This window comes from Arachis ipaensis, chromosome B01 (genome assembly GCF_000816755.2).
Source record: "Arachis ipaensis cultivar K30076 chromosome B01, Araip1.1, whole genome shotgun sequence".
Taxonomy (NCBI): Eukaryota; Viridiplantae; Streptophyta; class Magnoliopsida; order Fabales; family Fabaceae; genus Arachis; species Arachis ipaensis.
The window spans coordinates 126,580,950-126,606,412 of NC_029785.2; the positions used below are offsets into that span (position 1 = coordinate 126,580,950).

A 25,463-nucleotide genomic window follows, 5' to 3' on the forward strand; every position below is an offset into this window, starting at 1 on the left:
TTTCTGCAATCGAAGCTTTTTTGACCTAAAATTCATGGTAGGTCATTGCTTTCAACTTGCTTTGTCTGTCCTACAAACCAAGGCAGAGGCAGAAATTGACAAAGCCAGAAAAGTTATATCTGAAAAAGATGCAGAGTTGCACGATGCTGAAGAAAGTCTTACGGGTCTCAAAGAGGTATTGCATCTGCGTGGTTCATGATTTTTAATATACAAATATTTGGAGCATCTCTCGTCTCCTCTTGGTGTACTGTTTAGCTTGTACGTGTTAACAGTGTTCACTATGAATATTAGAAAATTGGAGAGTATTAATTGGGAAATTATAAATTGTTCCCTAAACTCATGGTTGTAAACAAAGTCTTAAGGAGCACAACATAAGACCACTGGATCCCCGGTATTGGTGTAATTAAAATATTCTTGCAGGTGGTGGAAAACCGGTGAGTTTTCGATAAAGATCCCTTATGCAAGAGAAAGAGTGGTTGAAGCATATTTTTGACCATTAGCCATATCCTGTGATCCAAAATATAGCACTGCAAGAATGTTGATGACCAAATTGGTTGTATGCATCTCTTTTCTTGATGATACTTATGATGCCTATGGCACACTCCAAGAACTTGAGCTCTTCACACAGGCAATCCAAAGGTTGATTTATTACATCTAAAAATAATCTACATAATTAATTTATTGTAGCAATTCCTATATATTATTCAAACTCATGTATGTGTAACTCGTTTACTATGCAATTTTTATCTATCTAATTTTCCTTCTTTTTTATTTTTCCTCAGGTGGGATATTAGTCTCATTAAATCTCTTCCGGAATGCATGAAAGCCGTATTTAATACAATTTTAGAAATGTGGGATGAAATGGAGTCAGTGACTTCAAAGGATGAAATTTCAGGTTTGGTGTTGCAACATATTAAACAAGAGATACCCCACTATTTGAATTAATGGACACAATAATGATGAATGGTTTCTGTACAGATGAAGTTCCAATTTTGGAACCTAATTAAGCAACCTTATTGTATATTTTGACTTAATTAGAGGACAATAGTTGATGTATCAATACACATTGTTGATGTATGGTTGTTACTTGTTATTATAATTGATGTATCAACACTTTGTTTATATTTTGAATTATATTGACTTGTTTGTTTATAGTACTTTTCTTTTAGTTTAATAATACAATGAATTTGTTTATTTTTTGAAATATTATAAATATTCGAATACAAATTAGATAAAAATTTGTATTAAATTTATATTTATTTTGTATGAAAACAAGTTTTTTTTGTAATTGGAAAAATAAAAATAATTATTTTACTTTACCGACGGATTTACAAACGGATTTTCTGTCTGTAATTAGAGTGTGAGATGATTTTCCAAGGTTCAAATTACAGATGGAAAATCTGTCGGAAAATCCGTCTGTAATTACAGACGAAAAATCTGTCGAAAAATCCGTCTGTAATTACAGACGAAAAATCCGTCTGAAAATCCGTCTATAATTACAGATGGAAAATCCGTCGGAAAGTTCGTCGACCTCAAGAAATCGATGGAGAATTTACAGAGAAAAAATCCGTCGGTAACTGGTAAAAATCCGTCGGTAATTTTCTGACGGAAAAAAAAATCCGTCGATAAATAATTTCTGACGGGGCTTTTACAGAGGGACAAAATTCGTCGGTAATTTCGTCGGTAACCAAAAATCCGTCTGTAATAAAGACTAAATCTGTCTGTAAATCTGTCTGTATTAATCCATTTTCTAATTGTGTATTTATTTGTCTTTATCTAATACTTAAAATGATTAAATAAGTAATTTTATAATATAATACAAAAATTTAATTCACACTTCAAGTCTTTCTATAAAAAAATTTACGTAAAATAATATTATATAATATATTTTTTTATGGACTTCTACCTGACAGATTATTAAGTCTTCGAAAATTAATTTCAAAATTTCTCCGACTATATATATATACGTAAATCAATATGTATTTCTAGAATAATCGAAAGGTAGAGCTTAAAGAATATGGAATAATACAAGTTGAAGTAGTGCATGATGAGTAGAGATCAGACTACGTTTGGGAATGAACTGAATTAAAGCCTTGAAGTGTGGATTGTGAAAAGACTGAATTATTTATGAAGATGAAGCTAAGTAAGGCTTAAAGACAACAATGAATATGGAATAATAATATTATAAATAATAATACTAGTGAGGAGATAATTAAGTACTCTCAAATAATTACCAATGATTCTTTACTTCAAAATTCATGTTATAGATAGACGACTTATATTTTCTCCAATTTATTGAGAGAAAAAAGTGCAAAAACTATTATATCAATAGATACTATGTTAAATAATGTCACAATTTTTTGGGGTTTGATATATGATTTACTACTTTAACTATTTTAAAAATAAGGCCGTCACGAAGTCAATTCTTTTTGCAGTTTAAATTGATTGACACAGTCCACAACACTGTCACTAAGTCGTCGGACAACACCCTTGCCGAAAGGACCCTCGCGGACAGCACCCATAATACCGTTTTCATCTTCGCGGGCAGCACCCACATCACCGTCTCCTCCACATGCCATCTCTCTCAACGTACCAGGAGGCAGGAGCTGTTATCGTCTTCGCGCATAGCAGCTACCGAGTTAGATATAGAGCCTCCAAGTCAAGTATTTTCAATTTCTGTTCAATTTATTTGTTTAGTGTATTTGTTCAATATATTTGTTGTTGATTGTTGTTCATTGTTCAATATATTTGTTGTTGATTTTTTAAAATTGCTAGTATTTTTTATTTTGTTTGAATTTCTGCTTATGTTTTTCTATTATTCATTCAGTGTATTTGCTCAATATATTTGTTGTTGATTTTTAAAATTGCTAGTAATTTATTTTGTTATATTTCTGCTTCTATTTTTTAATTATTTGTTCAATATATTTGTTATTGATTTTTTTAAAATTGCTAGTAATTTTATTTTGTTGTTCAATGTATTTATTTATGCAGTTTGATATCAGTTCAACTGAGAATATAGACGACACTGCTGGAGGAGCAATAGGAGCGGTTGTTACTACAACAACAACAACAACAAAAACAAAGTGTTGTCCCACTAAGTGGGTCGGCTACATGAATCAAACGGTGCCATTGTGCTCTGTCATGTATCATGTCTACAGAGAGACCGTTTACATGTACATCTCGTTTGACCACCTCATGGATGGTCTTCTTAGGTCTTCCTCTGTCTTTCGCTCCTTGTCCATCTTCCATCTCATCTACCCTTCTGACTGGATGTTCTATCGGTCTTCTTCTCACATGTCCAAACCACCTGAGACGCGATTAAACCATCTTTTCCACAATTATTGCTACTCCAACTCTCTCCCTTATATCTTCATTCCTTGTTTTATCCAATCGCATATGACCACTCATCCATCTCAACATCTTCATCTCTGCCACACTCAGCTTATGTTCATGCTCTCCGTACCATAAAGCATAGCCGGTCTTATAGCGGTGCGATAGAATTTACCTTTAAGTTTTAAAGGCACTTTTTTGTCGCATATAAAACCAGATGCACTCCGCCATTTTGACCAACCTGCTTGGATCCTATGATTTACATCCTGTTCAATCTCTCCATTATCCTGTATAATGCACCCAAGATACTTAAAACTTTTAGCTTTTCGTAGAATTTTTCTCTAATCTTCACCTCTATATTAGGATTTTTCCTTCTCTGACTGAACTTACATTCCATATATTCCGTCTTGCTACGGCTTATGTGCAGACCATACGCTTCTAAAGCTTCTCTCCATAACTCCAACTTCTTATTTAGGTCTTCCCTTGACTCTCCCATAAGGACGATATCATCGGCAAAAAGCATGCACCATGGCACAGGCTCTTGGATGTGCTCTGTGAGTACTTCCAAGACTAATGTGAAAAGTTATGGGCTTAAGGATGATCCCTGGTGTAATCCTATACCAATAGGAAATTCCTCTGTCACACCACCTTGAGTCTTCACACTAGTTGTGGCCCATCATACATGTCTTTAATTGCACGAATATATGCGATCATTACCCTTCTCTTTTCTAAAACTTTCCATAAGACCTCCTTTAGTACCCTATCATACGCTTTTTCCAAATCAATAAACACTATATGTAGATCCCTTTTATTACTACGATACCTCTCCATCATCCTTCTTATAAGATATACTGCTTCAGTGGTAGATCTGCTTGGCATGAATCCAAATTGGTTCTTTGTTACTTGTGTCTCTTTTCTCAATAGGAGCGGTTGTTACTCTTCCGAATAAATCTGCAAGCATTAGATTTTCAAATGTATTGTCTGTTGCGGCAGCTCCTCGTAGAAACACAAGGAAGCTTGCTAATAGAGGCCAAGAAAAGAGGCGGGCTGTTGAAAAAGCTCCTGTTGATGATACCACTGAAACTGAGACCGACAAAGGTAAGAGAAAGCCTTATAGACCTAGGTCTTGGATATGGGACCACATTACTAAAGATGAAACTAGTAATCCACAGTATCCTAGAGCTAAATGTAATTGGTGTGGGTCTAGTTATGCTTGTGATACACATAAAAATGGTACCAGTAACATGAAAAACTACTTGTTGTCACAATGCAAAAAAATTTCGAAGGAGGTACATTTTCTGCTATGTCTTCTGATATTGATCTTTGTAGACAAGCCCTTGTTAGAATGATTATTGTGGACGAATTGCCTTTTCGCATGTTGAGGGAGAGAATTTTCGTTATTATATGAGTTGTTTGCAACCCAAGGTTCTAATTCCTGGAAGGATCATAGTTGCTAGGAATTATTGGAAGCTTTATTTGAATGAAAAAACTAAGTTAACGTCTATTTTTAATCAACCAAATCAAAATATTTGTTTGGCAGCTAATTATTGGTCATCTGTGCAAAACTTAAACTATCTTGCCTTAACTGCTCATTACATTGATGCTAATTGAAAATTGCAAAAAAGAATTTTGAATCTTTGTGCTATCAAGAATCACAAAGGGTAAACAATTGATAAGAAGATTGAGAAATGTTTGTTGAAATGAGAGATATTGCAAAATTTTTCTATAACTGTTGATAATGCTTAGTTCAAATGATGCTGCTATTTCTTACTTGAAAAGTAGAATGGAGGATTAGAACTCACATCCACTGAAAGGAGAATTTTCGCATGTTAGATGTTGTGCTCATATTTTAATTCCTATTATGAATGATGGATTGAGAGAAATGCATGATTAAATTTTAAAGATTAGGAATGCAGTTACGCATGTGCATGCACTACTAGATCATACTGAGAGGTTTAAGGCCATGATTAAAGAAGCTAGAATTAAGAAAAAAGGCACTGTGCATTTAAATGTTCCTACTAATACCATATAGAATTCTACCTTTTTAATGTTTGAAAGTGCTTTGAAGTTTCAAAAGGCATTTAAAAAATTAGGGGAGAGAAATTCAGAATATACTATGATGGCACTACAAGAAAATGAAGCATTTGTAACAAAAAATTTGTATCAAATTTAAAATTGTTACAAATTATGGTTTTTTCGTAACAATAATTAGTTATTATTACAAAATAAGAATATTTTGTAACAATAGGAAAATTTTTTACAAAACATTTTAATATTTTGTAATAACGTGATTTCTTTTGTTACAAATTATGTTGGCTTTCGTATCAAATTGTTGTTTTGTTGCAAAATGTTATAATATTTTGTAACAAAAGATTATATTATTGCAAAAATTAAAAATATTTTGTAATAAAATATCTTTTTGTTTCAAAAGCTTTAAATATTTTGTAACAAAAAATTAATTTGTCACAAAATACAATAATTTTGTAACAAGTTATTTATTTGTCACAAAATTCAAATATTTTTTGTAACTAATAAAAAATTTTGTTTTAACATATTAAATATAAGACTTCAAATTTTTTAAAATTAACATAATGAGTTATTTATGATTTATTATATTTATTTAAGATTTTATATTCAAACATTTATTTTACTAAAAGTATTTAAGTCAAATTAATGATACTTCTAATATTTATGCACAATTTTTATTATAATTAGATATTTTATAAATTGAAATTAAAGTTTCGGAGGTAGAAAAATATGAGAAGTTATATCATTTAAATTAAATAATTAATATCGATTTTAAACTATATTTTATAAAAATGTCATTAATATGTTTATTTTACAAATTAAATTAGAAATAATTAATTGAACTTAGCAATATAATGATAAATAATGTTCCTAAATATTTTTAACGGAGTATATTTGATTTTAAAATTATTCTACCATTCAATTTTATCAAAATATCTTTTCAAATCTATCTATATTCTTTTATAAAATCCCTAATTTTTTAACCCTAATTCCCAACTTGGAACCCTAATTCTAAATTCCTAATCAGAAACCTAATTTCCTCTTTCCCCAGCCCTGAAGCACGCAACCCCCACCTCCTTTCTTCCTAAACACTAACACACAAACAAAAGAAAGAAACGCAGAAATGGAAAGGGAGAACAGAGAGCTTGGAATCGGAGACGAGGGAGCCGCACTCTGTGCCGTCCAGCTTGCCGCCGCCGCATCTCGCCTGTGCCGTTATCCATGTCCATCGCCGTGCAGCCGTTGCTAACTCGCCTTGCCATCGCAGGTTGTTGTCGTTGATGTCCAGCTGCTCGCCACGCCGTCGACGTCGTCGGGAAGAGAAGGATGCACGTGAAGGAGGAGCACGACCTGCTGCGAGAGGCCGTGCGTTGTGGCTGTCGCTGAAGCCCGCCATCATCGTCGCAGTTGATGAAGCCACTAACGTTGCCACTGTTCGCCGCTGGAAGGGGATTTCGTGACCGCCATTTCTGTCACTGCCGACGAGCACGAAGGGAGAGATAGGAGTTCATAGAGAAGAGAGACGTAACAGGGAAGACAAGGGCTCATAACACTGCCGCTGTTGCTGGAGACGGAGGCTGCGGTTGAGCTACACGCCACTTCCATCAAAGGAAGCTACTGCTACTGTGTGTACAGAGAAGAGGAGTGTTGCGAGAATCAGGGGAAGAAGACGCTGTTCCGCCGCTGCTTCTGGTTTCTGAAATCTGAGAAAATGCCACTGTCGCTGCTATTTGTTGGGTTCAAGATCGTTGCTGCTGTTCTTGCTCTGTTCTGCCTCTGCTTCTAGTTTCATAGTTGCTGGAGCCTTTGCCGCTGGGAACCAATATTGGAGCTGCCTAGAACCATTTTGGTTGCTACCCAGGAAACAAAACGGGTGTTGGAACTGCTAACGGAGCTGCTGTGTTTGGCGATTTTCGTGAGTTTCGACATCGAGGTAGGGGATTTATTTTTAAAGTTAAACGTTTTTAATTTTAGAATGCCTATAAAGTTATTCAGATAATTGCAAATAGTTAATAATGATTAAGGGTTGATTAATTGATGTGAATTATTTGAAACATGTTTGAGAATAGTTAGTTGGAGTGATTATTCTGATTTATTATTAGAATTGAATGTGGTTGTGATTACGCTGAATTGTAATTAAAATTAGATGCAGTTGTGAATTGTATTTTGAATTATTGATTATTGTGATGAATTGGCTGAGATTCTGATCTTCAATGATTTATTTTGAATTGTTTGATATTGAATTGGAAATTTGATATATTGGAATGGCGGTAAAATGGATTTGTGATGGGTTGGAATTGGTTGAAATGTGGTTGCAAATGGTGATTCATTTAATGTTACTTGTTAAATTGAAATATGATGAGTTAATTATTGAATGAAATGTATTTCAGAAACGTTAGTTGTGATTATTCTGAGTTATGATTGAAGTTGGATGCGGATGTGAATTGAGTTTAGGTTATGGCTGGGATATTAACCGGCTTCGTTGCCGTGAGTAGTTAACTGATGAGATTTACTTTGGTTTGAAGCTGCGATTGTTATTGGTTTTCTAATTATTTTAGAATTGTTAGAAATTTCAATTTTAGTCGATTATGCCAAGTTGGTTATTATTGTTGAATTATGTTTAATTAGAGTTGATTTTGAGGACGGTTAAAGGATTGAAGGTTGACTACTAAACTATTTTCTTAAAATATGATCTTTAGAATAAAATGGTAACTTTGCTAATAACTAAATTACTTTAAGAATAACTAGAAATATGAAAAAGTTTGTGTTTCAAATACTAGTTATGAATTCTTGAAGCTGAACTAGTTTACTTTTAAAGAATGGTTTATGGAAACTCTGATTTTAATTAATGTTAGGATATTGGTTGTTAAACTAATTTATGATGAGATGATTATTGAGATTCTGTTGTTGTGATAACTGCTGATAAAAGAGCTGGAGATTTGTTGAGAAAGAAGGAACCCGTAAGGATGGCTAAATCCGAGTTTTAGGGGAGGTGCTGCCGGAATTTTGTAAAATTTGAGGTTTTACTTGAAAAAAGTTATTTTAGAAGATTTGGATTTGGAAAGTTATATTATTTAAGTTTTATCTATTGATTAAAGTATTATGTATCGGCTGAATTTATCATCCACCAAAGCCTGATTGATATGAAGAGTTCTATGCTTGGGTTATGAATTCAGCTACTAAGTCTTATGAAGCTGAGGTTTATATTTCTTCATTTTTCATTTAATAATTACTATTGAATTGGATTATGAAGCTGCTATTGTTGAATTGAATTGAAGTTTTGGGAATTTTTCTTTTTTTTTTCTATGGTATGATTGCAAAGTACAAGTCACAAGTCTTAAGTAAAAAGTTATTATACTTCGTTAGCTATGTGATTATTATACTTCGTTAGCTACATTTTGAATTTTCTCATTAAAACAATTGATTATTTGAACCTTGAATGTTTGGCCTAAAATTTGGAAAGTATTTATTATCGACTTTGCATGATATATTTTTTTTGTGTTAAGAAAAGAAAAAGAAACAAGAAAGGTAAAGGAAACTCTTAATTAGAAGATTTTGGTGGAAATTGTGTTTTGTAGAGATTGTTTGACAATTGATATTTATGTAAATTTAATGACTTTGTTCACTAAGTTGTGATTGAATTGTGATTAATTAGCCCAAGTTTATATATTGAATGTTAATTCTTGATAATTTGCATTCTTGATTGGCTAGTTTTGAACTTTGAGAATAAATTTTTAAAGAATTAGTTAATTTTAACTTGTAAGTTTTAACTTAATTTTTACTCGGATGAAGATAGTGTTATGTGTTATTTTTTAATTTTGATTTTCATTGTTTATATTTGTAGGGATACAAAATTGATGACAATATGATAGACTTTATATTGACAGAAATATGCCAGAAGAGTCAAGAATTATAAATTCGATATGATATAATTTTATGTTAGGAAAAAGTTGTGTTTAGTTAAATTTGTAGAACTTATTTTATTGTAAAAGAATCTTAATGACATGTAAGATATTTTAATTATCTATATGATTATATATCATATAAATGTTGAGTTAGTGGAATTAGAAAATTAATTGATATATCAATTATTTAATTAAATATTTTAAAATGAGCTTTCTATTTTTTGTAACTAAAAGAAAGAAAATGTTACAAAATCAAGTTACATTTTGTAACAAAATTTTATGATAGGAAAAATTAGATTTTCACCAAAAATATTTTGAAGATCAAAATTTGTTACCATTTTTGTAACGACTTCTGGTTTTTTGTATCAGAAAAATTTGTTACAAAATATCACTTTGAATTGTAACAGTTCCATTTTTTGTTACAAAAACTTTTTGTAACGGGACATACTGCAACGACATCTTTTTTTGTTACAAAATCCTTTTATTTCAAAATTTCGATTTTTTGTAACAATTTTTTTGCTACAAATATTGCTTTTTCTTGTAGTGTGGCTGGCGAGATCCCTGAGTCTGATCGAGAATTGGGAGAATGCAAGATATTTTGTCAAGTTTTTAAAAATATTTTATAATATAACTGACAAAGTTTTTGGTTCAACATTTGTTACACATATTCTCAACATTTTAATGATTTTTGTAAAATATTGTCTATATTTAAGCATTGGATGAAAAGTTTAGATCTAGTGCTTCAAATATGGCTGAGAAAGTGAAGTCCAAGTATGATAAGTATTGGAGAAATATAAAAAAATACAAGTATGATCATTTTTATTGCAGTGGCTTTTGATCCTAGGTATAAGCTTCAGTTGATGAAGTGGAGCTTTGAGAAATTGTATGAAAAAGATGCTGATTTTTTTACTTCAAAGGTGAAGGAGACGATTTTCTAGATGTTTGATAGATATAGGTTGTTTGGTGGGATTAGTAACTATCAAAGATCTATTCGTTAAGATCCTCCTGAAATTTACAAGAGCTTGATGCAAATGAAATTTTTTTTGCTATGGAATTTGAGAAGGAAATGCAATTCAATTAGAGAGTTAACAAGAATGAGGTGTATTTATATCTTATGGAGGTCTTAGAGAAGAGTGGCGTGCAATTTGACATCTTAAACTGGTGAAAAATAAATTCCACTAAATATTCAATTCTTGAGCAGATTGCAAGAAATGTTTTAGTCATGCCGGTTTTCGCAGTAGTTTCAGAATCGACATTTAGTATTGGAGGAAGGGTGTTGAATAATTATCGAAGTTCTCTAATTTCGATGATAGCTAAAGCATTAATTTATACGCAAAATTGACTCCAAAATTTGTTCTTGAGGAGCTCATTGAGAATTTGGAGAAGTTGAAATTAGGTAAGCTCAAGTTTCGATTGATAATTTTTTATTATTTATTTTGTAGAAGTTGCACCTACTCCTGATCCGAATAAAAAAGATTCTAGTGTTGAGTCTAATTGAGTACATCTTGTCATGGTATGAATTAGTCTCTTTAATATTAGAATGTATAATTAGATTAGAATGTTTTTTTACTGGTGCTATATTATTATTATTATTAGAGTATTTATCCAAATCTGTCTTCAAGGATTTAAAAGCGGTTATTTTAGTCCTAAAAAAATTAATATATAGATCAATTTCCAAGATTTTACTCCGGCAGATAAATCAGTCCCAAGTTTATTTTCTGTTAGAGTAATTACCCAAATCAGTCTTCAAGAATTTTAAAAGCGGACATTTTATTCCTAAAAACAATTAATACACAGATTAATCTCGAACGTTTTTCTCTGTCAGACATAACAGTCTCCTGTCCATTTTACTTTTACTATATGTCAACCTTTATTATTATTAACTTAGCTTTGTGCATGTCAACGATGACACTAGCATATTAATACACTTTTTTTGTTAGAAACAAGTAAGGTAAATAATGATGCTTTGAAATCTAAATTACAACATTTTCTTTTAAAATAAACATATCTTTTAAAATAAGACATCTTTTAATTATATTAAATACAAAAATATAAATGTTGGGATTGATCTGTGTATTAATTTTTTTGGAGACTAAAATGTCTGCTTTTAAAATTCTTGGAGATTGATCTGGATAATTATTCTGCCAAAAAATGAACTGGAGACTGATTTGTCTGCCGGAGTAAAACTTTGGGGATATTTTTGTATATTAATTTTTCTTGAGAACTAAAATGTCGACTTTTAAAATTCTTGGAGACTAATTTGGGTAATTAGTAATTACTCTTATTATTATTATTATGTAACTGCCTTTTGATTTCAGGTTGGTTACGTTGCTTAAAGAAGTTTCATTATTTTTTTGAGGTAGGCATCAAAGTAGTCCCTGAAGTTGTCCTCGAGGATCAAAGTAATCCCTGAAGTTAAAAATTTGTCTGGGTCATCCCTGAAGTTGATCTCCGGTACTCATAGTGGTCCTTCCGATGAATTTCGTCCACCTGGCGCAACCGGAAAGCTGAGCTGGCGTCGTTGGTGACACGTTAGCAGCCCAACGGCTAGCTGACGTGGCCTAGTAAACGTTTTGGAGTCAATTTGGTCCCTAATTTCAGTTTAAAAACCCTAACCCCCAAATTGACTCTGTTCTCCTTTCTTCTCCGTTGCACACGCTTTTCTCGTCTTCTATCCGTTCCTCTCCATCGCACCAGAGGTGAGTCTTCAGTGTTGTCTTCATCATCAAACACCAGTGTTGATGGCTAGCACAAGCAACGCAGCTGGGAGCTCCAACTGTAACGACCCAATTTCTAGTACGTCATGATCATACTAGAAACTGAGCGCTACCAACTTGTCTTCCTAATTATTATCTATTATTTATCATATGAGCCTGATTCGTTGTTAAAAACGTAGTTAATTTGCGAGGTACTTTTTTTTTTTTTGAAAACATTTGGATTAATAGACGAAATCATTCATAAGCAATTCACAACTGATAACAGATAAAACAGTTATAAACAACCATACATAAATATATCACAAGCGGTTGATATCATTCCGTGATCCAGCCTTTATTAGAGTATAGCCTTTTAGTTAGAACACCCCTAGATATAGCTAAATAATATCTATATACATATATATACATACAACATCCCAGGTCCTGACCTGTTCAAGAAGTCCCTAAGCTGGCGCCCAGGCTAGCCTAGACTCTATACTCACCTAGTCCCTCTAAACTACTAAAGCGAGGGAAAGTACGCTCTAAGTCTTCAAAACTCAAGTCAGATGGAACGTCACCAAAAGGTAGAACATCATCTGCTACTCCTCTACACGATCATATGTCATCAAAGAGCATCTCTCAAGTACTTCATCGAGTGGCCACATAACAGCAACATCGTACAGAGGACTTTGGTTAAAGTTTGTAGATAAGCAGGGTGTAGATGTTGGCTGGTCTCACAGTATTTACATATAAATAGAAACGGAGTTCACTCTAGACTCAGCAGACTACCTAGAGCGGAATCTTTTTTGCGAACGGTCGTCAGTGAACTACAGAAGGGTACTCATGCTTCCATCTGAAAGGGGAAGGGAGAGAGAAGGGGTAAGAACTGGGGAGTTCTTAGTAGAGTCGGGGTTATTAGTTTTGGTTTTAACAAAAACAGACCAGGTAACCTTATAATATCATTCAAGCATGTTTTAATACTAATATAATGATAATATTATACTATTATCTCTCTTATCTCATGAATCGAGTTCGGTTCGTCAAACAGAGACTCTTTACGAAAAATCGAATCAAAACTCCTAACCGATACGGTTCAAAAACAAGGTTCTTCGCGATTGCATTATCGAGCTTGCCTCAGAGGAGGTTCTAAATTAAGGATGACATAATGATAATGAGGATTGAGATGCTTGATGATATATCAGAGGTGTTCCCTTTATTGATCTTTCAGAGAAATCCGTGTATTCAGAAACGATCTCGCGTACTCGAAAATCGGGGTTGTTACACCAACAACCCAAGATCATTTGGAAGCATCATGAGGAGGATGAATAGAAACAGAGATGCACGTCTGCCAGAATGGTGTGCATGCGGGGCGAGACCGGTGCTGCGATGGTCAGCGACGGATTCTAATCCAGGGAGACCGTTCGTGGGTTGCCCAAACTACAATGTAAGTGCTTGATGCTGTTCCTTGTGGTAAATCTAGAGGTTGGTTGATTCACTTTCCTGGGTTTAGACTACAGGTAAGAGGTGGTGTGGGTTGTTTCTTTGGGTGGACAAAATTCTGGAAGAAGATGCGGTGACATGTGATGGTAGAAGAAGCTCCTCAAACGACAATGAAGAATGGAAGATGAAGATTTTTTGGAAACTTGGAAGACTAGAGTCTGAAGTTAGAGTTCTGAAAATGGGGGGGGGGGATTTTCTTGTTTACATGTATGCTGTTACTGCTAGTTACAGTTGTTGTGCTTGTCTTAAGATTGGATAGGCAGCAGAGTCAATTGTATTTAGCCAAAAACTAAGTGAAATGTGATATGCATATGTTGTTCTGTTCATGTAATTTCACTTGTCATTTTGGTTGAAAAGAATGCAGATTAAACTGTTACATGACTGTCCAAGAGTAATTTGGAATCTGAATAAAGTAGAGGTTATATGTATAAATAACTGTACCTACAGGACTAATGGAATCCTCTAATTTTTTAATTGTAATGGCATATTAGAGAACAACAAAAAGAAAATATGGCACAGCTCAAGTTCAATGAGGCCATAATAATCCATAATCATATATTAATGCAGTAAACATATACAAAATAGGCAAGGAAGAGCCAGGGCAATATTGTGCAAGTCTGTCAGCAGTTCTCAACATATTGAGAACACAAGTTTTGAACAAAAAAAATCCCCAACACTTGGGTTCTAAATGCAGAAAGCACACTGCTTCATCAAAATAGTTAAACAAAAAAATGTTCTCCTAAACATAATAAACCTAGTCTTCATTTTTTGTTTTCTGGTGGTCTGAATCCAGGATTCGGAACAAACTTCATGAAGTTAAAAAGTCTTGTTACGGTCCCCTGTGATGCACCTTGCATAGGATGAGACGGAGGAAGAGTTGTGGGCTGAGTGGTTGCTGGTGGGGTGGGAGCAGTTTGGGTGGTTGCTGCTTGAGAGCTGCTTCCTGGAGTTGCCTTTTCTTGTTTGGATGACTTCCTTTTGGGAGGCAGTTTTGGTGGCCTCACAGGAGGAGGCAAGACCTATTAGTGAAAACATGTATAATAGTTAGTAATAGTGGAAAAGAACATGCACATAATAAGATTGAATGTGATTTAATTTTCTGAACCTCTTGAGAGTCATCGATTTGTGATAATGGTGGTTGACTGGCTTCAAGTTGAATTTCGGTGGGGGATTCTGGGACAACGCTGGCTTCACCACCATTAGCAGCTGGAGGTTGGACAGCAGCAGCCCCTGCAGCAGCAGCAGCAGCAGCCACCTCATCAGCAGCTCTCTTTTCGCAGTTTCTCTTGGTGTGTCCCGATTCACCACAATAACGACAGTGACCTTTTTGATAGATTCTTTTCATCTTCTTGCTCTACTTTTTACCCCCACTTGGCTCCTCATCTGCATCCTTTCTTCTTTTTTTCGTAAGTGGACCTGGTTTCTTTTTAAATTTAGGTGCTTGTGGTCTGTTATGTGGTGACTTTTCCCATAGGGCTTGACCTGGAATTGGATTGATATGGAAGGTATATGTGTTATTATATGCCTCCATTGTCAACCACTGGTGACAAAACTCATCTAGTCTTCTACCAACCCTTGCCAATGCAGCACAAGCATGCACACACGGCATCCCTAAATAACATTATCATAAGTCCAAAGATTACCAATATTAAGCCAATAGTCAAGAAAAAAAATAACAAAGGAAGAAACTAGTAAAAGTATCTCACCACTCAATTGCCAAAAACCACATGTGCAGAGCCTCTTTCCCAGATCAACAACCATGTTAGTCGGCCACCCGTGAACCTCGAATTTCTCGTACTCAGAGTCACCAGACCACATCGGGACCCAACTCTTTAACTCCTTCCTTATTTTTTCCAATCTGCTGCGCTGTATAGGTGGTAGAATACCAGTGTTGGAATTAAGCTTCACTTTGTTCCTAGCGATTGACCTCATTGCATACAGTTTGACTTCCTCTAACAGTGTAATGATAGGTTTGGCTCTAGCTTCTTTGATCCTTGAGTTGAAGACTTCACAAGCATTGTTGTAGATATTGTCTATTTTAGGTGCGTTGCTGAAGAAAGCCCGGCTCCAAGAGTCTCTAGGCCACTTGTTCAAATACTCCCAAGCTTTCTTGTTAACCCTCTCAATTTTTTTTATACTCTCTAGGAACCCATCTTGGCTGGTGCACCTTGCACACTCCCATAGCAACCCTCTCAGATGGAGATCTTTCCACTGCTTATTGAAGTTCTTCCATAAGTGCCACACACAGAATCTGTGATGGACACCAGGAAAAACTTCCTTAACAGCATGGATTAGGCCCTGATTTCAAAAAAGAAAATAGTGACATACAAGTTATCGAGCATCAAACTGATCCCTTTAGTTTTATAAGTGACATAAATTTGGTCCCCTAAGTTTTATAAGTGACATAAACTTAGTCCCTAAATTTTTATAAGTGACATCAATTTAGTCCCTGTTCGTTGCAGTACATATCAGTTCAATATATATATACCAGTTCATCCAGCAGTAATCCATCTATCTAGGCAAAGCATTTGTACATTATAGCAAAATTATACAACAACACAGCAGTTCATTACAATACAGCAGTTCAGCAGTTCAACATATGTAAAACAAAATTATACAACAACAAAACAACAAAAACATGGACCAGCCTATACAAATTATATCAGAGCAGCCTATACAAATTATGTACTCTATGCAATTACTCATGTTAATATCAGAGCAGCCTATACAAATTATACAACAACAAAATTTAAATAAAAAAATGGATAAAACGTACCTTCTGCATATCTGAAATGAAACAGAGCTTGTGTTGCTTATAATCTCCCAAGTCTTGATGAAGTAATTCCAAGAACCACCTCCAGTTTTCAGTATTTTCAATAGGGACAATTGCATATGCAATCACATATATGTGATTGTTTGCATCTTGTCCAATTGCAGACAAGATCTGGCCACCATGCTGGGTCTTCAGAAAAGCTCTATCCAACCCTATGAGCGGTCTGCAGCCAGCCAAAAATCCCTTCTTACAGGCATCCAAGCAGATGTACATCTATTCAAATATTGGTTCATCATCAGAGTTGGGCTGAGGGATAACTCCAACTGTGACAATAGAGCCTGGGTTACTCCTAAGCAGTGTCAGCCCATAATCCCTTACCATCCCATACTGGGCAGCAGCATCACCATACACAACAGCCCTAGCATCTCCTAAGGCCCTAGTCAGTGAACACTTGCTTAGTTCCAAGTCACATTTTGTCTTAAAATACTGAGCAGCCTCACAGTGTCTTAAGTTAGGATATTTTCGTAGCTTCTTTACCAATTTCCCCGCCAGCCACTTCCTATTAGCCAATCTATTTTTGGTTTCCCTTGCACAAGTGTGATCATCATTGAATGTCTTGATCTGCCAGTAATTGTTCTCAGTGTTGTTAGCAGCATAGACAAGCCATCCACAATTCTCATCCTTACACACTGCTCTCATCCTTACATTATCATTCTTTTTAAACCAAATCCTCCGACCCTCCTGTATACAATATTCACGCACAGCCTCTTTGAACTCCATCTTTGTAGTAAATATCATTCCAACAGCAAGCCTAAGCTCCCCAAACCTACCCCCATCTCTGAACACAGGGAAAACCTCATCCAAATCAACCTCCTCCAATTCATCCTCAGAATTTGGAGGAGTCTTCAGTTCTTCTGAGTGCCATGAGTCTCCACCATCAGATTCCTCATAACCTTCATCTTGGGCATCATCATATGTTCCCATGGACCCGAACCTAGGAATTGGTCCAAAAAAATGTGCATCATCCTTAGAGCCTGAGTCAGCACACACGGGACCATCATCCTCAACCATTACATCCCTCTTTTGTTTAAAAGTTTTCTTAGCTTTCCTGGTTCTCTCCTTCACATTTGTCTTTTTCTTTCCTGCTAATCTCTCCACACCCACATCTTCCTCACTAGACATTAAATCACCATCAGGCCCATATGGTTCATCCTCCTCACAACCATCACTCGCTTCACTATCTGAGGAATCCTCTGAACTAGACAATGCAACATGTTCTGTTTGGGGCTGTTTTCATTTACCATTACCTCTTACACTAGCTCCACTGGCAGCTGCTCTTGTTAATGGCCTCCTTCCACATGGTTTTGGTGCTGCAGATTTTACATTCCTAGTCCCTCTCCTTGGTACAGCAGACTTCTTGGTCTCTTTTGATTTCGAACATGGTTTAGGTATTTCAGTTGGTAGCGACATTTTTTTGGGTGGGTTTTTCGGCTTCGTTTTACTGGGTTGAGTCACTATTTTTGGGGGGTGGATTGGGGTTTGGCATATGAGTTGCAGTGGGGTGGTGGTGTATTTTTTTGCTGGTTTACCAACAGTAATTGAAATAGGTGGAAGCGTTGTAGTTGAGTCTGGTTTTTCGGTGGGAATAGTGCTGTGAATTGGTGCAGAGGTTGTAGTAGATGCTGCTGTGGTGGGAATTGGCTCTGCATTATCATTGGTGGTGGGATTTGGGGTGGGATTCAAATCCTGTATCACCAAGACCTCCTTCCCTTTAGATGAAACTGCCTCTGCTTCCTCAATGTAAAGAGGTTCTGAGACTCCATGTTCATAGTAAACATGAACAACCCTCTTGTTCTGCTGACCAAGGTAGCACATCTCCATCAGCTCCTTGTCATTTGTTAGAGCCCTTAGACCATTTTGCAATGGCCTATTAAGAACCAACCACCATGTTTGAGTGACCTTGTCATATCCAAGATCCTTGTGGTAGTCTCAGACAAAGAAGACGTCCAGTTTGTCTGTATCAACTCCTGGCAACTCAGAGACATCTCCACCATTGTAAGTCACACCTCCATCATCTGTGATGAATGATCCTCCATGGTGAAATAGGATGGTAAGCAAATCATCACCCATCTGCAATTTAAAATTTTTTTATCTTATATCAGCCTCCCTAAACTTCAACCACATTACCAACTTACTACCTCCATAACTAAAACTACAGCAGCAGTAAACCCTTGGACAAAAAAACAAGTTTCCGTCTTAACAAAAACCCCCTTACTTAGCCTAGCCACTAAGAAACCTCCTCCCGATCAAACCCTAGCCAATACCTCAAAACACAAGCATGCATTCCAACACAAAACACTCCAAGAAAACATTTTTTCCCCTTCTGAAGAATAGATTAACAACAAAATTCAAAAAACAGAGCTTCACCACACATTTAAATTTTTTTGCGTACCTTTATCAGAGAAACCCGTCTTCACAACTCTCTGCCTGATGCAGATGATGAAGGCGATCCTCTGGAGCTTACGTTCTCCACCCAAATACGCTCTGGTGAAGGCAACAGCACTGGCGCCACTGAAGAGGGTAACGGAGAAGAAGAGAGCTCTACTTTGTGTTGTGTTTGTGTGTTTGAGTGTGGGAGACGAGACGTTAGTGAAACGTTGAGGGTGGGGTTTTTTTTTCGCATAAAACGACAACATTTTATGTCTTTTTTGGCGCCACCCAACAAACAACGTCGTTTTGGCCTGCTAACGTGTCACCAACGACGCCAGCTCAGCTTTCCGGTTGCGCCAGGTGGACGAAATTCACCGGAAAGACCACTATGAGTACCGGAGATCAACTTCAGGGACGATCCAGACAAATTTTTAACTTCAGGGATTACTTTGATCCTCGAGGACAACTTCAGGGACCACTTTGATGCCTACCACTTATTTTGTTAGAGAGGACACCAAAATATGACTATTTGTTGTTGAAAATTTATTTTTATTTTTTATTGTATTGACTATTAAACTTTAAACTTTTTTAATTGTTGTATTTTAATTTCTTTTTTCGTTGAATTTCATTGGATCAAGACTTTTGTTAGTTACTGCATATTTGTATTCTATGATTTTAATGTTATGACTTTGTAAAATAGTATGATAGATTTTTCTTTAAATTGATTAAAAAAACTTAACAAACCGAACCAAATCAAACTAATTTCAATGAGTTTGGTTTGGTTCGAACGGTTTCGATAAAAAAAAATGTACCAAACCGAACTGCAGTTTAATTCTCTACAAGAAAAAGCGTATTTTTTGACGGCAAAAATTGACGGCTATTTCTGCCGTCGATAATTTTCGACGGCTTGATGTCGATATTACTAAAAAAAATTAAAAATAAAAATATTAAAATCGACGGCCTATTCGTTGATATTTTTATAATGTATTAATTTATTTCCCTATTATCGTCATGGTAAAGGCGAACCAGAAGTCGAAAATAAAATCGACGAATATGGTGTCTATTTTATTATTTTAAATATCAACAACCTTGCCGTCGATAAATTTGAACGGTCTAGATTACTCTCTAAAATGAAATGGATGGTCTAAATTTAATCTATATAATAGACGCCAAATCTATATAATAGACGCCATATGTGTTGTTTTTTTTAATATTAAAATCGACGAATATAGCGTCTATTTTATTATTTAAAATATCGACACCTTTGCCGTAGATAAATTTGAACGGTCTTGATTACTTTCTAAAATGGAGTGGACGGTGTCAATTTAATCTATAAAATAGACATTATGTATGTTGTTTTTTTTAATTAAAATCGACAAATATGCGGTCGATTTTTATCACTAAAAACATATGTTCTCGCGTCCACTCCCGCTTCCAAATTCAGAAACGCAAACTTCCCCAAATTCAAGCTAGGTATTCTTTGGTTGACTTCCTTTCTCTTCACCACCGCCTCCGTCCGACACCACCACCGGCGACCACCATCGCCTACCCTCTCTTTCTTCCTTCTTCTCTTTCTTCCCCATTTCTCCATTTCTTCGTTCCTGCGTGCGACATCCCTGTTCGTGGAGTCACCCTCTGTCCGCGTCTTCAAGCACCGACAAGCAACCACCAGCGGCGGCGACTTCTGTGCCACCGCAACATCACCACCACCCCACCGCCTCTCCATTCTTCTTCCTCCTTTCATCAATGTAGGTTCCCTTTCCCTGTTTCCTGTCTTTCTTTTCTTTATTTTCACTGCTTTTTAATTCTGTTTTTAGAAATTTCGATTAGGCTTAGGTTTGTTAAAACTTGTGTTTCTAGACTGAAATTGTTGTTGACTGTATCTTTCTGAAATTACTGGGTTGAATGCTGCTTAGATTGAACTGAAATTTACTGTTTTGAACTCTGCACACCACATGTTCGGAGAAATGCCTGCTGCTTTGTAAAAATAAAAAGTAATACTGTTAATGCTAACTTCACAACTTCCTCGTGACTGGATCAGCATTACTCAATGTCACAGCATTACTATTTATTTGTTAAGTAGTAGTGAGTGTGGTAGCTAATAGGATAGCTAGCAATAATGAAGTAATGACAAAAAGAGGTTTCACTACTTATATTCACTACTAATAGGATAGCTAATAGGATAACTAGCAATATACTTATGTGATTTCTAATTCTCTCTTTTCTTTTTTTCTAAACAAAAATAGTATTTATATTTTTATAATAATAAAATTAAATATTTCAGTACATGTCCATTGCTATTGCCATTGCCATATTTTAAAAAAAAGTAGTACTTGTCTCAGTCTCAGGCCTTCCTTTTTAGTTTTGCTTCTATTCTTTACACTTCATTTATTTTACCTTTCCTTTCTTTTCCAATTGCTTTCCCTTTATTTTATTTCTGACATGCTTTCTATTGTGTGCCCATATAGGCCAACACCATGCATTCACAAGATAAGAGAGATTATTTGACAGGAGACCTTAACACAATTTCACTTATATCACCTCTTCTCACATTAGATTCACTCTATCCACCTCTTCATATCCATCTCTAGATTTAATTTTATTTGAATCAAGATAACATACTTTATGCACTTATATATAAGTTAATCTATTTACCTTGATCAATTATATAATGTGTTTCTTTAATTTATTTTTTCATTGTAAACTTGAGCTATCTGTAGGTAATAAGTTGCTTATCCGTTTTCAATTATTTTTGGCTTTTCAGGTTTTGATTGAACAGTTGACATCTTCTCTTCTGAACAATTTGCTTTTCTTGATTTATTATGGATTAGTTATTGAAGGTTAGCCCTTCCTATATACCTAATTAACTTGCATCTTTTTAGAAAATTGGCTATGGTAAAAGACTAATAAAGTTAAAGCCATTATTGTTCATGTCAGAATAAATAAATAAATAAATAATTGTTATTGGTGAGTACTTTGTTTTGTTGTGATTATAATATTTTCATTGCAAGCAGAAACAACTTCTTTCATTTTGATGATTGATTATATATCAATAAAACGTCCCACACATTAAATATCACACATCCTATAAAAAGTTCATTTATTTTTTCGATTTTTTCCTATAAAGTTTATATATGAAAGTTACATGGTATCCTATAGTTGGACTACTCATGAACTTGATGCATTACTTTCCTTGATCGTTAGAAAATTGGAAGATGAAATTTTAAATCACTGAACTGTAGTGTTATTTATTATCCATCTGAGTGGTTTTACTTACTAAAATAGAAAAAGAAAAATTAATACACATCAGCATGATATCAAAAGACTAATAGATTGAACCAATGGATAGCTTCAAGTGCTATTTTTATTAATTAGAACTATAAATGCTGATCTTATATAATTTATCTCTATCAGCCCTTTTTCCCTTGGCATGATTGTAACTTGTCAGAATTTTCTTTATTTTCTTTTTCTTATTTTGTAAAATCCCCCAAAGCTAAGCAATAAACAAAATAGCCAATAAAATCATCATCCCTGCTTGCCTAACCTTAGCCATAACTCACTTTGTGTTTTCTTCTTATTTGTTATATTGATTATAGTGGGGTCTCTTTTATTCAGTACTACAAGGGTTGTATTTTTTTTTATTTTATTTTAATTTATATTTTAATTTTCTCCAATGTATTGGGGATTCCTTTGCCAACATCCTATGTCCAACATACTAGGACATTGTAAGAAGTGTGCAGTTAAATTTCATGGTTAGATATGTGACTATGATTAAAGACTTATTATATATATGTATTGGGAATTTTTTGGGATTTCTTGGACTGTAGTTCAATTCCAATCCCATGAAATTAGGTATGTATGTTTTGTTTTAGTTACATAATTATATAATTATAATACATAGCTTAATTTGATTCTGTGGTGATGTGAAGTGATGAGTGAGTGATGTGCAACTTTTAATTGTGATACATATTGTTGGCTAACTCCAAAGTGTGTTCCACTTCTTGTCAATTTGTTGTGTCCTCTAAGAAAGCTTTCGCAGTCTTCTGCATTTCTTTCACATTTTAGCCACACAAATGCTGTAAGCAATATGGGCATTCTAAACAATAGAGGCATGCCAACTGAAAGTGAGAACCAACCAAGAGAGTGCGCGATGATAAGACTAGTTCAAATGAAATGTTATGTCGTGGCTCGAGTTTTGATTTTTATTAAAGAAAAATCTGCTTCTGCTATATTCTTTACCCAATTTCACTCATTTGTGGTATTTTACTACTAACTGATGACACTACTAGCTAATTTTACTTTAATTGCATTTTACTTTAACTAGTATGGATAATAACTTGCTTATTTTAATGTGTACAGGATATGGTTGGTAGAGATGGAAATCGCGATCGTAGCCGTGACCGTGGCCGTGGTCGTGGCCGAGGCCGAAAGGGGAGGCCTAGGCTTTCTAATGGTCAGCTCCTTGACTTGCATGCGGATCCAACACAAGATACATACCTATATATATAACTGACACTTTTTTACCAACACAAGATACATACCTATATATATAAATAAATAAATTAGTATAATTTGTATTTATATTATACAGAATTTGAATATAAATTGATAAAATAAATATGTATTTGCATGCAGTATACATAGAAAGGACACAGTAGATAGCCTGCTTTATAATTCCTACTAATTATTAGATATTAGATTTAGAAAAAAAATAAAAATAAATAAGTGTTTTCATTGTGTCGTTTACCTGGTAATTGGTATGTGAAAATATGTAAATATGATTGAATTGGTTATTTAGTTATGCTTTGGTAAGCCTTAATCAATAGAGAGTGAAATCCGTTCTTAATAATGATCTTGATCTAGTTTCTTCTTTAATTGATGCATTATGTAGAATCATTCGCTTGGAAGACAATCACGTATGGATGAGTTTTTTGAGCACACTCATACTCGCAAAGAGGATAGGACTCAATGGGTTGATGAACACTCCCAAAAGACAAAGGTAACTTATCTTTATTAATTGTAACTTTTTTGTTATCTAATTGTTATGCATTATTAATACTTATAGTAGTTTATCAATCATTTCTCCTTATTGTAGGATATATTTCAAGAGCGTATGTTTCAGGCTGAGCAAGAGCGGCAGGCTGCTATAGAGGCCGGTGTAATTAATCCACCGCCTGTCTCTGAGGAAAGCATATGGATTGAGACAGTGGGTTGAAAACGAAGAGGTAGGGTATATGGCATGGGTAAGGTAAGGGACTCTTCCATGGTGCGGCCTAGAGTTGATGGGCCAACCACGACCACCAGCGCTGATGTTTTGGATCTTAGAGAACGAATCATAATACTCAATAGGGAAGTTGAACAACATGCCGCTAAATATAGAGAGCTTGAAGACTGCTACCAAAGGGAGAAAAGAGAGTGACAACAGACTGTTGAATCCTTGCGTGAGGATCTCAACACTAGTAACTCACAGATGGATCAATTTAGTCATCAGTTGAGCAGTTTGACTGAGTATGTGAGAGCCATGGGTCTTAGTAGTTCTGGATCATGTGTTCCCCCACCTCCTCCTTTTACTTTCCCAAGCTCTCAGAAAAGCACAGCCCCAGCCCCAGGTAGAAAACTCCCACCTATTCTGCAGCGACCAGGACAACCACAGAGTTCTCAAAGGGAGGATGATTCTGACGATTTTGATGACTCAGATGATTATTTAGACGAGTATGAGTAGGTTATTTAATTACTTTACTTTGAATATTTTGTATTATTAGTAGATTGCAATTAAAACGAATATAAGTCTAAGTTTAGTTATTTATCTTGTCTTGAGTCTTTATGTTAGAGGGTTATTTATTATTTTGATAACTTTGTAAACTCATTATCTAATATTTAGTATAAATTTTATTTTTATATTTAAAAGTTTATTTGTCTTGTTATCTAATATTCTGTTTAAATTTTATTTTTATATTTAAAAGTTTATTTGTATTAACGGTTTACTATTTTTCAAATAGAAAAAAAATAAAACATATAACTATTAAAATCGACGGCAAAGTTGTCGCTTTTAAAAGTTAAAATAGACAAATCTAAATAATTAAATCGACGGCAACGGTGTCGATTTTATTCAAGCACATATTGACGGCCTTGACGTCGATTTTATTAAACATATTATAGATAAAAGTGGTGTTGATTTTATTGAGTTAAATATCGACACAAAGGCTGTCGATTTTATTGAATCAATTATCGACAAAGAGGACGTCGATTTTAAATAATAATATCGACGGCAACGATGTCGATTTTATTAAGAATGTAAAATTCTCACACCCATATTATAGACGGAACGAACGTCGATTTTATTAAATTATTATCGACGGCCATTAAAGCCGTCGATTTTATTAGCATTTTGAAAAATCGAGAAGCTTTATAGCGACCAACTGCGCCGTCTATTTTACCGTCGAATTTCAATATTATCGACGGATAGGCCGTCGATTTGGCCGTCGATTTTAACGACGTTTCTTATAGTGATTAAACAATTAGATCGGATGATTTTTTCAAAAAAATCGAACCAAACTGCACCGCGAACACCCCCTATATTACACGATGTCAAAGTAGAGAACAATATATAAAAAGTTTAATTACTCGATTTCTATAATTTTACTAAATTTACAATTAAGTCTTTATTTATATATATATTAATTAAATTCTTACATTATTTTTAGTTTTGTAATTAAATTTTGTGTCAAAAATATTAAAATTAATAAAATATTTTTTTCAAAAAATACATAGTAAAAAATTTGATTAAATTTTTATTTGTAG

The 25,463-nt window shown here is 34.6% G+C and overlaps 2 protein-coding genes and 1 long non-coding RNA gene across 3 annotated transcripts; 1 reads left to right on the plus strand and 2 right to left on the minus strand.

Moving 5' to 3' along the window:
- LOC110266857 (branchpoint-bridging protein-like) lies at positions 14,221–15,440 on the minus strand. Its single transcript, XM_021111901.1, has 3 exons — positions 15,166–15,440; positions 14,565–15,070; positions 14,221–14,478 (listed from the first exon to the last, which is right to left on the minus strand). Exons 2-3 carry the CDS (start codon positions 14,802–14,804, stop codon positions 14,221–14,223), a joined length of 498 nt encoding a protein of 165 aa, XP_020967560.1. The 5' UTR covers positions 14,805–15,070; positions 15,166–15,440.
- On the minus strand, positions 14,814–16,505 carry LOC107612987. The gene is made up of 4 exons (XM_016314803.1): positions 16,236–16,505; positions 15,948–15,974; positions 15,166–15,757; positions 14,814–15,070 (listed from the first exon to the last, which is right to left on the minus strand). Exons 1-4 carry the CDS (start codon positions 16,503–16,505, stop codon positions 14,814–14,816), a joined length of 1,146 nt encoding a protein of 381 aa, XP_016170289.1.
- LOC110263095 lies at positions 23,550–24,468 on the plus strand. The gene is made up of 2 exons (XR_002348150.1): positions 23,550–23,661; positions 23,758–24,468. It is a non-coding gene; the product is annotated as an uncharacterized LOC110263095 (long non-coding RNA).

Coding starts and splice junctions, on each gene's coding strand:
- LOC110266857 (XM_021111901.1), bottom strand. CDS start 14,804: ATGAAAAGAATCTATCAAAAAGGTCACTGTCGTTATTGTGGTGAATCG. Junction 14,479..14,564: donor AAATCGATGACTCTCAAGAG/GTTCAGAAAATT, acceptor TTTCACTAATAG/GTCTTGCCTCCTCCTGTGAG.
- LOC107612987 (XM_016314803.1), bottom strand. CDS start 16,505: ATGTACATCTGCTTGGATGCCTGTAAGAAGGGATTTTTGGCTGGCTGC. Junction 15,758..15,947: donor GATTACTGCTGGATGAACTG/GTATATATATAT, acceptor TTTTGAAATCAG/GGCCTAATCCATGCTGTTAA. Junction 15,071..15,165: donor TGGTTTTTGGCAATTGAGTG/GTGAGATACTTT, acceptor AATGTTATTTAG/GGATGCCGTGTGTGCATGCT.